We start from the raw sequence: 16,651 nt of genomic DNA on the forward strand, positions 1-16,651 counted from the left end.
TATGCCAGTAAGCATGGCAACAACGACCATATCAACCTGAATATTAGTTTCCACAATCAAAGGCCATTGGAAACATACCATAATTTTCTGCATTGAAGGCCCAAGCTTCAGTCTTATCCAAAGACAGCATTCTTATGAAGGATAAAAGATTTGATGAGTGAAATTGCCATTTTGAATCAACGCAGTTCAAGTCAAAATGGGAAAACAGAATAAGTTGATGGATACAGGGTCCAAAAAAAGGAGCTAATTGTAGAAAACCCTTTTTCTTCCCCAAAATTTGCAACTGTATCACCTTAACAATGTAAGTCAATGCATAAGTGCAACAGAACAGTAGACAGTTTTGTTGAGACTTTTTTTTATTAGACACCATATCACATTATCAATGTAAGTCCATGAATAATCACAACAGAATAGCTAAAAAGGTCGTTGATAATTCGTTTTGGAACTTGAAATATAAAACAGGTGAACAATCTCACTACTATAGTCTGACCAACAAAAGCAATATTAACTGACCCTCCCCCTCTTTTCTTAGGCAATAATTCTTGCTGTTTAATACAGACAAGAATCATATTGCATGCTGACTTCGATAAGAAATATCATAGAGAACTGTCCACAAATCAGGACACATCTTCACTAGCTTATTTATGAACGCAAGAAACTTCAGAAGGTGTAAACTGAAACAACTAAAAGAATACAAGATGTCATTTTAGCTCAAATGCTCTTTGATTTCAATAGTAGCAAGTAAGAAGAAGCATTTAGCACTTCTATCATACGTTCTCACAATGAAGTTCATTCTTTCGGGCTTTCCAAGAACCGTTATGCTGTCCTGTCGAAGTATTATTCACGATTTGAGACAATGCAGTTAGAAATTAGAGAGAGAGAGAGATACTTCAAATTCAAGGCAAGTAACTTTTGGTGTTATAAATTGAAGAAAAGCTACACAGGAAACTAAGGGAAAGCTTACAGAACAGGAAAACCATTTATATCCTTACAGAATCATATAGAAAGCAACTTTAAATACACCTTAAGGTACACCATGTGGCGGAAAGGAATTCAGTTACAAATATCCACTACATAATAGTAAAGAAATTTCCACCACTAATATTCATGTAAGAGGAAACTAGACTTCTTTTAATACTACTAACCATTCTTTACATGGCAAAAAAGAAATGATACATCAAGAGATATCATGCAAATCCAGCTATCTAATAACAAAGCACCACAAAATAATGTTTTGAAACATGCCCGAGGAAAAACTGCAACGTACCTTATCTCCAATTAAATGTAAAATGGCGATTTTAACAAGCACATCCGAGATTCTTAATCCTTCTTTTGGAACACCGTCTAATGTAATAACCATGCAGAAGAAATGGTAAGTGTTCCATTGACTATATGATCTGAATAAGGTGATAGAATTGCAAATAATAGGAATCAAAACCATTTCACCTGAAAAATATGGTGAGTCTGTTATCTCTTCAGAGATGTGAGTAAGAAAAAGCTTTCCGTACCTACAATACAAGTACAAACAGGATGACATTCTTGCAAGAATTCGCAGAAAGTGTTTAAGAACATCTCGTTGACCATAACTGCAAATGGGTATAACTATAAACAAGAAAGTGTCGATCATAAACGAAGTCTCTAGCATTTGACTCCATGTCACCCCAGGAGTTGGTTGTGTTAAGATAATGTATTTATCTAATATATATATATATATATATATATATTCATTTTGTATGTAAACTGAAATACCCATAAGGGGTATTTCAGTCTTTTCCTTCGCTGTAATAGGTGCAGTCCAGTAGGGACTGCACGGTCTTTTTACCCTTTTATTTTACTGTTTTTTTTTTTTTTATTTTTTCTGTTTTTTGTCAAATGACTGTTGGGGCAGTCCAACTTGCTGTTGGACAGATCCCAACTGTCATAAATATAATCGTTGGAGGCAGTCCAACAGTCATAAACAGCTAGTTGGACTGCCTCTCATTTTGGCTTTTATAAATAAAGCCCTCTATTGTGTTGTATTTCAATGCTTTTTAAGCATTTTGTTAATGAGAACTATTTCATATTTTTTACTTGTCTCTCTTTGTAAGTTGTTGGTATGAATCTCCATTGTGAGAGTGCTTTTACTCCATAAGTGACTACATTGTTTTTGTATCCCATTGTAGCCTTTGGAAACACTCTTGAATTTTGTTGGTGTCATTACATGACATCATAGTCATTGGTATTGATATCCTTGTGAAGCTTGTTCGTGTGGACGTGAGATCATGGATCGTGTGAATGTCGTAGTGTCCAAAAGAACTTCACTTTAATTCTCTCTTTTCTCTCTCTATCTCTTTCTCTTTCTCTTTCTCTTTCTCATTTCTTCTCTTGTATCTATGGAGGAAGAATGAAAAGCCATTGTTTTCATTCTAGTGAGACTCAATGACACTAACTATATGATGTCGGCATCCATAGTGAAGCATAAAAATTGAGAAAGGGTTTATGGGGTTTGGTGGATGGCTTCAAGAAAGAACCAAATCTCCTACTTACCAAAAATGAAAATGGCAAGTGGCACTTCAAGGAGATGATATGAATAAAGTCGTTGACGACTACGAAAAGAGATAGAAAGAGTGGAAGAAAGGCTTAGTTATCAAATGCGCTAGGTAGATCCTAGGCGGTGAGAGTCCCTAAAAAGACTAGGTGAGGCCTAGGTGGACTAAGCATTACCCCAAATAAAAAAATTAAAAAACATACAAAATATATAAACAAACTACTAAAATTAATAACAAACATGTATACAACATAAAATCAATCAACAATAAGCAAAAGACAAATAATAACATGTTGAATATTGTAAAGCAATTATATTTCATAAAAACAATCAAATAGATAACTCATACGCTTATAGATTATATATGAATTAAGTACACATATATGTATATATATAATATAAACCAATAATATTGTAAATTTATAATATATATTTATGATATGTTAATATATATAATTATATACAATTACACAGAAAACATATATATGTGTGTGCAAATGCGCATCAGACAGAGAGACGACCTCGGCTAAGCCGCCTTTGACAACTAAGCGGATGGGTGAAAAGAGAAGAAAGAAGAAAAAAATAAGATAAAAAAGAAAATGAGAGAATAAAAAAAAGAAAGCTTTTGAGGCGGGAGAAAGAAGAAAAAGAAAAAAAGAAAGAAAAGAGACAGAAAAAAATTAAAAAAACATGACAACTATGTCCCTGCGGGTTAAGCATTAACAACCTAGGCAGTCTAGGTAAAAAAACAGGGCCCAACCGCCTAGACCCATAAGCCTAGGCGGTGGCCCTACGCCTATCCAGCCTAGGCAACCTAGACAGAGACAACTAAGAAGATTGGTCATTCCAAAATCATGGGAAGGCTCATTAATACTGTTGACATAAAAAAGTACTCTAGTTTGACACAATTTGAGATTGCTGGTAATGCTTCAAAGTATTTCCAAGATATGTATTCCATAAGAGATATAGCCCATGTAATGTAACCTTCAAAAGAAAGTGAGGAGTAGGACTATGACCCAAGGATACATGAGCATAAGAGAATATTACAATGTTCTTTTCCTTCTTTGGGATGAGTTAGCAGAGCATAAGTGGCATTGTCCTGTAGACAGAACTACGTGAAAAACAAATTAAAACGGATCACTCATATCATTTTGTAAATGGGCTTAGACCCGACTTTGAGGGGATCAAATCGATCCTCCTTTATAGAGGAGGTGTTTCTTCCATAGTTGAAACTCTAAAAGAACTATAGAAGAGAATAAATTGAAGAAACTCTCTACGGTCAAATATGAAGAATCGATGATTGCTATGTCAAGGACCAAAAATCACACAAAAATCTACAAGCCTCCTCATTTCGGAAGAAATTCAAATGACTGATTCCAAAAAGAAAATCATGTCATTTTTCTAATGAAGTGGATCACATCAAACTTTTTTTCCCAAAAAGGAAAAGAGAAGATAGAAGAGAAGAAAAGAGAGTGGCCTCTATGGAGCATCATTTGAGAAAGGTGGTATAAATGAAGGCTCTAAAAGTGTTGGAAACATGTCTCTTGATCAACTTATGGAAGCTCTACAATCACTATTCAAAGGTCAAATTTTTTCCTTTTTCAGTGTGGTCGTTTGTACATGCATGGACCCCAGTAAGACTTCTTGGATTCTTGATTCCAGTGCCTCTTTCCATGTCCAAATGTCATATTAACTCCAATGATTCTTATGTTTCAACCGCCAATGGAACATCTTTAAAAATCCAAAGTTTTGGTACTTTGAAAAATTCTTCTAAAAGTAGCCAAAGTTTTTATGTTCCAAACATTAGAGTGGTACCTAAACTAGATCTAAATTTCTTATACGTTTCGCAAATTACCTACCATGGATGTAGGGTCACTTTCTCATCTAGTGGTCGTTTGGTGCAGGATCTTTGGTCCGAGAAGCCGATTGGGCGAGGTCATAGAAGAGGGGACCTCTACTACATGGACAACTCAAAACTTTTCAATCAAGTCTTTTGTAATTTTGTTGAAAAGGACACTGAAAATTGGCATAGGAGATTAGGACATCCAAGCATGTTAAAATTGTATTTGTTTCCTTTTCTTGAAAATTGTAATGAAAAAGAATTGGTTTGTAAAGATTGTATTCTTGAAAAAAAGAAACATTTACATTTTTGACCTAGTCCTTTTGTTTCTAATGAACCATTTGAATTAATACATTCGGATGTATGGAGACCGACACCAATTATGCCTAAAGGAGTATCTTATTATGTTATATTTGTGGATGACTATAATAGGCACACATAGATTTATTTTATTAGACTCAAATATGAAAGTATTTGATTGTTTTCAAAAATTTCATAAATATTTCAAAAATTAATTTAAAGCCACTATTAAAATCTTCATATCCGATTCCGGAAGAGAATTTTTATCAAATGATTTCAAAAAATACCTTGATCAACAAAGAATTGTTCATCAAAGATCTTGTCCATATACACTACGGCAAAATGGGTTGGCCGAAATAAAACATCGGCACAACATTAAAACCACTAGGACTCTTCTCATATCCAAAAATGTTCCAAAAAAGTTTTTGGTCGAAGCCACCCTTACGACGATCCATTTAATTAATAGAATGCCTTCAACTATTCTAGGAAATATTTCCACTATTAAAAAATTGTTTAAAATGTCTCATGACTATAAGATATTAAGAATCTTTGGTTGTAAATGTTTTATCCTTTCTAACAAAAAATATAAGCTTTCTGCAAAAGCTATATGGTACGGAATGTTGCACTGCCAAGAGACATCATATTCAAAAAATGAGTGTAGCTGAGATGCGTATGCTTAGATGGATGTGTGGAAATACAATAAAAGATAAGATTCGAAACGAGATACATAAGAAGGTAGGCATTACATCCATTGAAAATAAGATGAGAGAGAATCGTTTACGGTGGTTTGGACATATTCGGCGAAGGCCTAATGATGCTCCAGTTAGAAGGATGGAGAAATGGGAAAATATATTAGTTAAAAGAGGTCGGGGTAGGCCTAAAAAGACTTGGATGAAGATGATAGGAAAGGATATGAATGCTTTGAACCTCACCGAGGACATGGCATTGGATAGAAATGATTGGAGGAGAAGGATTCATGTGGAAGACCCAGAATGATTTTCTTTTTTTGGTTCATATCGCCGACCCCAATTGTTTTGGGATGAAGGCGTAGTTGTTGTTATTGTTGTTGTTGTAATGCCTTCAACTATTCTAGGAAATATTTTCACTATTGAAAAATTGTTTAAAATGTCTCCTGACTATAAGATATTAAGAATCTTTGGTTGTAAATGTTTTATCCTTTCTAACAAAAAATATAAGCTTTCTGCAAAATCTATCCCGTGTGCTTTCTTAGGATATGACGAAAACCAAAAATGACGTGTTATGATATTGAAAAGGACAAACTTTATGTTTCAAGAAATGTGACTTTTCTTGAAATGAAAAATGGTTTTGAAAAAAGTTGAGACTAAGAAACCATGTGAGTACTCATTCTTGCTTGATTTAATGCATGAAGGTAATATTGTTGAGCATGATAATGATATTGTTGATATGAATGATAGAAATGTTATTCAAGATGCGTATGAGAGGGACAATGATGACACTCATGATGCACATGAAAACTATACTTCTATTGAACCTCACAATGAAATACACATTTTTTCTCGTCGAACTTAAGAGCATCCTCCATGTGCATTAGAAAAGTATTTTCAAGGTCAAGACATAGATCAACCTAGTATTAGAAGATCTATGAGAATGTCTAAGGCACCTAGTAGGTTCATATCCTATGAATCATTTCAACCCAATTATAGAGTTTGTCCTATGGCCATTAACTCTTATATAGAACCCTCTTTATATAATGAGGCTAAAAATCATCTATAATGAATTAGTACCATGAACAATGAGTTACAAGTTCTAGAAAATGCAAAAACTTAGAAAATTCAAAATTTCCTCAAAGGAAAGAAAACTATAGGATGTAGGTAGGTGTATAAAGTTAAAACAAAAACTGATAGAACATTAGAGAGATATAAAGCTAGACTTGTAGCTAAATGATATAATCAATAGTACTGTATCGACGATGAATAGACATTTGCTCGTGTTGCTCGCATAACTACTATTAGAACCCTCATCTCTATAGCTTCAATTAAAAAATAACATATTTTCATATGGATGTTAAAAATATTTTTTTAAATAGTAACCTTAATGAGGAAATTTATATGGAACGACCTCTAGGTTTAGAGTTGGCACATGAAAGAGTTTTTCGTTTGCGAAAAGCCCTGTATGGCCTAAAACAACTCCCTAAGGCTTGGTATGATTGTTATAGTATTGTGATGATTCAACTAGGTTTTAAATCTTGTTATACTGACACTACAGTCTTATTCAGGGATAGTTATCTTGTTGCTCTATGTAGATGACATGATTATCACAAAAGGTGATAAACAGGGACTTAGTCATATCAAAGATGTTCTGAAGTCCAACTTTGATATGACAAAACTTGGTTTTTTAAGTTACTTTTTTGGTATTGAAGTTGCATATTCACCTCGTGGTTATTTTTGTCTCATACTAAGTATGTTGCCGAGATAATAGAGTGTAAATTAATGTAGTTCAGATAGCAGGACCCTCAAAACTATGTTGCGACAACAAAAGCATAATATACATAGCGAGCAATCATGCATTCCATAAAAAAATCAAACACATTGAAATGGATTGCCGCTACATACGTAAAAAAAAATTGAAGAAGAACATCATGTTGTCATATGTGTCATCCGAGTATTAACTGGCAGACTTCTTCACCAAAGCGCGCTTTGTCGCTTAGATTTCACTTTTTCATTGGAAAACTCTCGGTTGTTGCACCGTGAGTTTGGGCGTGTTAAGATATTGTGTGTGTGTGTGTATATATATATATATATAGATATATATATATATAGATATAGATATAGATATATATATATTCATTTTGTATGTAAACTATAATACTCATCAGGGGGTTTTCAGTCTTTTCCTTTGTTGTAACAGGCACAGTCTAGTAGCATCAGGGGTTTTTCCTTTGCTGTAACAGGCACAGTCTTGTAGGGACTGCACAGTCTTTTTATCCTTTTATTTTACTGTTTTTTTGTTTTTTATTATTTTTCTGTTTTTGTCAAATGACTGTTGGGACAGTCCAACTAGCTGTTGGACTGCTCCCAACGGTCATATTATCCAACAGCTAGCTGGACTGCCTCCCATGCCTCTCATTTTGGTTCTATAAATAGAGCCCTCTAGTGTGTTGTATTTCAATGTTTTTAAGCGTTTTGTTAATGAGAACTATTTTAAATTTTTACTTGTGACTTTTTGTGAGGAGTTGGTGTGAATCTTCATTGTGAGAGTGTTTTTGGTCCATAAGTGACCACTTTGTTTTTGTTTGTATCCCATCGTAGCCTTTGGAGGCACTCTTTCATTTTGTTGGTTTCATTACAGGTCGAAAACCTAAAAGATAGCCCAGAAAATAGAAATGCATTTGGCTACTGGACTTCTCACCATCTGGTGATATTGAGAAAAGATCAACCATTTATGTATGGATTCTTGCAATTTCTGCGTACATATGTGCTATTAGACAGATTGTGACATTTATATTATGTCCCAGTTCCCTATACACACCTTTTATTAAAGAGGAATCTGGTAAGAATCTTTACCGCTTAACTAGAAAGGAAAAAACAATCTACCACAAGTAGGGTTCACGGGGATATAAGCTTTTCCTAACAATGGAAAAAAAATGACCAGAGAACCTTAAAAACTTTCTGGGAGTCGAGATTTTGAGGGTCCTTGAAGCAGAAACCCACTGATGGAAGTAAAAGATATGCACAAATAGAGAAAACAAAAAAGGCACTAGCCAATGATAGTTATAGAGGAAGATGACATGGTGGTGCAACAGTTATAGAAAGTTGAAGTATAATAACGAGTAAGAAAGGCATTCACCAGAAAGCAATAGTCATTCTTAAGATCGACTACTGATGAAATCACCTTTTACATTTTTTTAACGTGCATAAAGTGCTAGTTCATGTAAAATTTTGGTATGATATGATGGAATCTAGTTTAAGAGGTGTAAGATATGATAGAATAAGTCAGAAGAGGTATCAAGAGAAGAGAAGCAAATAACCAAACCACACAAAAGAGATAAGGCACAAAGAGACTAAAATTACTTGATTCACACTTTATAGACTACCAACCAAATGACAGAATTACCAAAAACGAAAAATAAAAAAGGACAAGTGAAACAAGCAGCACTGTCAAACTTCCTTGTTATGCCACTTGCAATTTGTGATGCTTTTGTAGCACCCAAATATCCTATCATAGGGTTTGATGTCCATATGATAAGATCCAAATGTGTTACTCATCAAATGAGAGAAAGATTACAAGTCACATCAAATGCACCCCTCCCTTTGCTTCCTTTCTACTTAATATCTACATGAACGCATACAGAGACAAAAACAAGATGCAGGCGCATTGTGCACATCCATGCACACACACGTACAGACACAAGCAAATTCCATTGACAATGTTGCATCTGCTCATATCTAGACTATCTGTTGACCTGTTCTCAATCAGAAAAAAAGAGTGTTGCTCTTATATTTTGTTGTTTCTGATGATTAATCAACCAAATAATAGAATGTGCTAATGGTTGGGGGCCCATCCAATCTTTCTCTAGGCTTTCAGATGGTATTTTGCCAATTTTTGTTTTCCTCAATTTCTGCCATAGTTGGCAATCTCGTGACTCGGAGTCAGATCGCCCACCCTTGACTTGCAAGTCAGCGGGTAGACTCAATAACTCAGACGAGTTAGGACTATGCATTTTCTAGTGTTAAGATATGGAAAAAATCAAATTTGATATTGTATAATCACTAAAATTTAGCACATGACATCAATGACTAAGCTATACAAGTATTCAACTATACATAATTGTTAATATTTATGATTTAAAAACATATAATTTGTTATAACAAGTATTCTTTTATGGGAATTATGCATTAAAATCACAAAATGCATGACAAAAACACATAAGAGGCATGTGGATCGACAGTCCTGAATCGGTGACCCAGTTGGGGTCCTATATGGTTCAACTCAGGCGATTCCCGAGTCGACTCGCCGGGATTGCTAACTATGATTTCTGCTGTCTTTCAAATCCCTTCAGCCCAGCCCCCTAGCAAGGAATCCGTGTTCATTGGGAAAAGAATCCCAGACCCAATTGTGATTTGTAACCTTATGCTACTGCAGCCACTGAAAATGGGTAAAATATGTTAGGTTTAACATGCAAAACTGGTAAGTGCCCCACATTTGACTGGACCCAACCATATGTTTTAATCCAACCCATATTTGAAGATATACCACCTGAATTTGACAATATCAGTAAGAACTGGTTTGAACTTTGAACCCAGGTAGGAACTCAGACTGATCGCACTCCAAATTACCTAGTCAAGGATGGATTTAGAGGTTTGATGAAACTTTCATGAACCTTTAGACTACCAAAGAGTTGTGGGGTGTTGCAAACTCTAGAAAAAAAATATGATCAGGAAGGTTTATAGAGTATAGACAAAATTAGGATGTATAAGCAGTGAGAAAGACCCCTAATGATTACTGAATGAGCTTAGAAAGTTGTGAGCCAATCTTAGTCACTATGGTCAAGTCAAATGTTCATATTTTGCAACACAGAAAAACTGAACAAGAAAAAGGTGCTTTATCTACTTCACTGACTTGATAATGACTATAAAAACATCAAGTCCACAATCATGCTCAAAGAGAAGATAAAAGAAAAGAAACCCGTCACCTCTCATGAATCAATTTTGAAAAAAAAAACGTTCCCCTCTGGGTTAACCAGTCATGTTAAATCAAACCTTCACAAGGTAAGGAAAAAGGAGAAGCAGCCCATGCCTATCAAGCAACATCAGATATGCTGAACAATGAAAAGAACAATGCCAGTAATACATGTTTGATAACTTCAAAGAAAATTGGAATCTCATGAACCAAATCTAAACAAGGCTCTCCCATCAGTTATCTCCTGTTACAAGCCATTCTATGCCCAACAAAGTAATCATGTCTCTCCTCTACCAGCCTCTGATCCCTACTAAAGATCACATGCGCAATATGAGCTCCTTTTTCACCAATTACACCACACCTAAATTCACTAGCATTTTGAAATTAATGGTGTGGTTCTCCATCAAAACTTGACACAAGCATCAAAAGGCATGTGTTTCCAACATGAAGACCAACTTGCAAAAGAGGGTCAGTAATGTGCTGTCTATGTATGGAACTATTTTTCATTCGTGTAAGGAACTATTTTGTATGGTATGTTACTATGGTCGATACCAATATAATCACAAAAAAATCATGATATTTCAAAATAGCACATATTTCAAAAATATTGTGGTTTTATTGTGATATTATTGTGTTATTAACACGATAATAAACATCTTTTATATATTTTAATGTTTATAATGCTTTTCATTCTATTTTTACATATTTTTGTATATCTATCAAACTTAAATACACATATTTTCAAAAGAAAACAATTTTTTAAAATAACACAATACCTCATGCAAAGAAAATCCTGAAACCAAGAATTGTGACTATGTTTGATATCAGTAAATAAAAGGCCCCACTTTGCATGACTTATGTAGGGAAAACAGGGATCAAAATCAAATCAGGCATATTTGTCCTTTCTGCTTCCTTCTTCCCTTCATATTTTCCCAAAACAGAGGCTATGACTTATTTTCGGCAGCAAAAGAATGCCTTAGTTTATTTTCATCTCCTTTTAGTATGAATATATATTAATGGAAGTTAGAAGCATTTTTCGCTCCAATATAAACTAAACAAGGAATTTCACCATTACTCATGTTTTGCTTCTTTTCCTTCATTCACAGATTTATAGAAAATGAACAGCACGACAATCATGGTAGCTAATAAAAAGTAAAAAGGATATGTAAAAAAAATACTCAAGAGCGGAAAAAATGGTTTGATAATGGTTAATTAAAGGGGAAGAAGATGATACATGCTCCACGGAAAGGGGGGAAAAGGCTTGAGAAACAGATAAAAATTGCTTGAACATAGATCAACATGTAGTCAAAGAAGACCAACATCATGTAAGATTTAAATAAACATAAGGGATAATCATCAAGTGTCACAACTATCAATCTCAAGAATATCTAGGCAAGGAAATACCTCATGAATTCTGGTGAATTTTTGGTGAAATTCTGGGAAAGCTTCATCCATCAAAAGAAAATTTGGTGAAATTTTTAGTGAGAAAAGCTAACCAGAACAAAAAGAAAATTTTGGTGAATTTTTTAGTGAGAAAAGCTAAGCAGAACAAAGGAATTCAAAATAACTTTTTGTTCTCCAATTGTAGGAAATCGTAGGAAAATATTGCAACATTTTGTTATTACTGGAATGAATTAAATTTAGAAAATATTAATAAATGTAACAAGAAATATTGAAAGTTATTTCATAAATAAGAAAACTGATATGTTGGCATCAATTGGTGTGCAAAAGATGAAAGAGAACAGACTATTTAAAATTGAATATGATTTCTTCTTTGCCATAGCATTCCTATGGCTTTGCCAGTTAATGAGAGAGACATTTTTTCCATAAAGCCCTTCCGTCTCCTGTAGACATCAAATACTTAGAAATTGATGTTTTAATGGTAATAATTATGCTAGAATTTTTTTTAGGCATTATCTATAATGCATTTGAAGGTTTTCAAATATCTGATTGTTTAAGTTGCTATTTAAAAGAACATACCATGCCCTAGAAGTTTGGCACTTTGACAATAAAATATCTTGTAACAGTTTAACAAGTGACAATTATGACTCGAAAACAAACTATTTTGCTCACTCTTTAATCTCCTCCAAAGATTTATTCTTCATCCTTGGGACAAACTCACGCCAATCATAATCGCCAAGCCCAAACCTGAAAAAATATAAAAAAGCCTGAGTTAGCTAGAAGCAGAGACTTATTAAACTTCCATGGAAGCAGGTTTGATAACATAACATTTAAGAACCTCATTAATATTTGAACAAATGCAGCCCGTTGTAACCGGTTGAATCCAAGAACTCTAAAAGATTTTCCTTCACCAGCCATAAGAGGAAGAGATTCCACATTCACTGAAAAGTTTGATCAATGTCATGAGTGTTGAAGTCCTCATGATGATCATAAGGATTCTGAATGGAATAGAAAAAAATGTACCACGATGTTTCTTCCTTGATCCATGTATCTTTCTGGCTGGTGCATTTCCAGATGAAAACACCTCACTATCTATCCATTCTGCTTCCTCTTCCTCAGCATCTGAACTAACATCTTCTAAACCAGCAAGATCATCATCTTCAGCAAATACCATCTGAATTAAGCAAAAGAGTTTACAAATTGTTGAACAAACACAGAAAAAAGCTTTATCTTAATGAACGAAGTAGACATAACCGCAAGAATACATTTGGAAACGCCTTAATATTGAATCTTGTGTAATATTAATTGTACAACATTCTGACAGAGATTAAATGGTGGTAATCTAATGATGATATAGAGCATAGTAACAAATAGCAGCGATATATTGAATTAATCATGAAAAAAAATGATAGTTTCAGTAAACAAGATTTTAACGATAACAAAACAATATATCGCTTAGATTGAATACCTCAGAATTTAATCGTGATCCTTTTCAGAAAAAAAAGGAGAAATACACATTGTTACCTGGTTTTTTGTATGGCAAGCATTTAACACTGCTAAATGTGTGCCACTGCTTTTTTATATACCAAGAATTTGATGCCTGCCCCAGTCTTCTTCATATAAGGAAAGCATTCAATGCTGCCAGATGCCTGCCCACACGTTATGGGGCAGGACAATTATGTGATGGGAGGGAGGGAGGGACCCTCTTTTTATAACCTACGGGAGGGCCCTCCCTCTGCCACTCCCTTAGACGTGGGACTATTCACTAGCCTCATTTAGTGCAATATAGATATTATGTATAATATACATTTTATATGCATGTCACAAATTCCACCCATTGCCTCTCTCTCTCTCTCTCTCTCTCTCTCTCTCTCTCTCTCTCTATATATATATATATATATATATATATGTGTGTGTGTGTGTGTGTGTGTGTGTGTTTATTTTTCACTTGCCGAAAAACTATTAACATTCCATTCAACGTACAGCATCTTGCTTCTGCCATGTGCAGTGTGCTTCTGCCATGTGCAGTGTGCTTCTGCCATGTGCAGTGTCGGAGTAACAATATTTTATAGATGGTAACAAGAAATCCTCACAAATTTTTCTCCAACCCTGATATTGTAGTGAGGCAATCATTTTCATATACGAAGTCAAAAGCAAATAAACTGTGATGGAAATGCATCTTCTGGTAGCAACAACCAACAAGTCACCATCCTAAATTTTGTACTCCCACACACTGATAAGTATTGGAACTAGTAAGTTTAATAAAAAAACCCACCATTTATCCCATATTGTGGATAACAAATACAATCATATTGATAAGGAGTATTCAATGACCCCTTAACAGATATTAACTGTATTAAATGCTTCACTAATTTATCAACACAAACAGATATGTATACACTGCAAACAAGCTATGGCATGGATCTCACTTGGAAGATATGACAGAAAAACATTACCAATTTTAGTTCTTAGTGTCATAAGCCGCTAACAAGAAACCCCAGAACTGTTTGGGACTCGCCCAGTTTTCACAGATATGAAAAGAGCACCAGCCTTCTAGCATGTACTGTAATGAAAATAGTGGAAACACCAATAATACAACACACTCTTTAAAGGAGCCAAGAACACAAGCACTAAAAGTGCAAACGTAACCCACTAATGGGTAAAATGCCTATAAGGCATAAGATTGATATTATTGAAAAGTGAAGAAGGGTGAAAAACCCATAACAATACAAGGGAGAACCTCCTTTATTTATAGAGGAGAGACCACAAGGGGGCTCCCATCTAGTCGTTGGGAGCCCCAACAGTCATAAATATGACCGTTGGGGCCCCAACGACTAGATGAGTGGGGCCCCTTGTGGTCTTTACAATATGAAAAAGAAAAAAGAAAAAAAGAAAAAGAAAAAGAAAAAGTAAAAAAGAAAAAAAAGGAAAAATACAAAAAAGAAAAAGATTACATGGTGATTTACCAAAATACCCCTATCGACTTTTGGGGTACAAGAAAAACAAAGGAATTAAAAATATGTATATATATACATATATCTATATACTATGTCACAGGGATTCAGCTAGCAGGGTGGCGCACCCGCGTCGACACGACTCGACGCAAGTGCGGGTGCAGTATATATATATATATATATATATATATATATATATATATATATATATATATATATATTACATTTTTTCCCCCGGCCGCACCCCCGCACCCAGGTTTTTTGGAAGTGTTGAATCCCCGCACCCGCACCCATGTGACATAGTGTATATATATACTTATATACATACATATGTATATATATAAATATATGTATAGATATATATTTATATATACATAATTTAACATGCCTCCTCAAACTTTATGGGGAGAAGACCGAAAGTTTGCTAAGAAGAAACATAAATCGTGGAGTTGGAAGTGCCTTGGTGAAGAAGTCAGCCAACTGATATTCTGAAGTAACATATGGTAATGTGATAGTTCCTCTGAGATATTCGTCTCGAACATAATGGCAATCAATTTCGATATGCTTGGTCCGCTCGTGAAAAGTATGATTGCTTGCGATGTAGATCGCACTCTTGTTATCACAGCACAAATTGGTAGACGAGAAAATGAGGACGCCCATGTCACAGAGGAGACTTCTAAGCCATACGATTTTCATAGTAGTCATTGTCATGGCCCTATATTCAGCTTCAATGGATGATAGTGAGACCTTTTGTTGCTTCTTGCATCTCCATGAAATAAGAGATTCACCTAAAAAGATGCAAAAACAGGTAGTTGAGATACGATCATTGGGATTTCCTCCCCAATCAGCATCAGTAAAAGCAGTTAAATCAAGAGATGAGGAAGAGGATAAGAAAAGCCCTTTGAAGATGGTATTTTTGATGTATCGCACAATTCGCATCACGGCTGCCATGTGAACTGAAGTAGGCGCATGCTGAAACTGACTTGCAGCATGAACCGCATGAGCTATATCTGGACGGGTGATGGATAAATAAGTAAGAGATCCAATTAATTGACGATAGGGGGTTGGATCCTCAAGAAGAACACCATCCTCAAGTCTTAGTTTTGCATTAATAACTTCAAGAGTTTCAACTTTTTTTTCATCAGATACTCCTGACTTGGTACAAATGTATGCTGCTAATTTCATTTGAGATAGAATGTATCCTCGGAAAGAGTATGTCACTTCAATACCTAAAAAATATCTCAAAAAATCCAAAATCAGACATATCAAAAGTTTTCTTTAACATGGACTTCACATCATTTACTCCATTTTTGTCACTTCCAGTGATGATCATATCATCAATATACAAAAGTAGAATCACAATGGAGTCACCTGTTTTCTTAACAAAAAGAGCAGTGTCAGTATAACAAGAAATAAATCCCAAATTGATTAATACATTACTAAACTTGTCATACCAAGCTTTACGAGCTTGCTTAAGTCCATATAAGGCCTTTTTTAATATTAAAATTTTACCATTTAAATTCATACTAGGAGGTGGTTCCATATAAACTTCTTCACTCAAATTTATATTTAAAAAGGCATTCTTAACGTCAAGTTGAAAGATAGGCTATTTTTTAATAGACGCTATTGCAATAAGAGCTTGTACACTAGTCATGCGAGCAACAGAGGCAAATGTCTCATCATAATTCACCCCATATTCTTGGGCATATCCTTTGGCTACTAATCGAGCCTTAAATCTTTCCAAAGAACCATCACTTTTAGTTTTTACTTTGAAAACCCATCTACATCCTATGGGTTTCTTGCCATTTGGGAGATCAATGATTTCCCATGTTTGAGACTTTTCAAGTGCATTAAGTTCAAGTTCCATTGCTTCATTCCAATGAGCATACTGCTTAGCATCATTATAATAAGATGGTTCATGGAAAGAGTAAATAGCAAGCAAACAAGCTCGAAAATTTGGAGAAAATG

General features: G+C 34.6%; 1 protein-coding gene across 1 annotated transcript in view; it reads right to left on the reverse strand.

Annotated features, from left to right (window-relative positions):
- LOC149841949 (CHD3-type chromatin-remodeling factor PICKLE-like) overlaps positions 1 to 16,651 on the reverse strand; it is an 86,731-nt gene that overhangs the window by 37,074 nt on the left and 33,006 nt on the right. The window contains exons 22-26 of the mRNA XM_089998795.1: positions 12,753 to 12,903; positions 12,568 to 12,670; positions 12,402 to 12,476; positions 1,447 to 1,508; positions 1,268 to 1,344 (exon numbers count right to left, since the gene is read on the reverse strand). Coding sequence (XP_089854921.1) covers positions 1,268 to 1,344; positions 1,447 to 1,508; positions 12,402 to 12,476; positions 12,568 to 12,670; positions 12,753 to 12,903 — 468 coding nt within the window. The remainder of the gene's footprint in view (positions 1 to 1,267; positions 1,345 to 1,446; positions 1,509 to 12,401; positions 12,477 to 12,567; positions 12,671 to 12,752; positions 12,904 to 16,651) is intronic.

The sequence above is a fragment of the Nuphar pumila genome, chromosome 3 (assembly GCF_984573655.1).
Source record: "Nuphar pumila chromosome 3, dmNupPumi1.hap1.1, whole genome shotgun sequence".
Classification (NCBI taxonomy): Eukaryota; Viridiplantae; Streptophyta; class Magnoliopsida; order Nymphaeales; family Nymphaeaceae; genus Nuphar; species Nuphar pumila.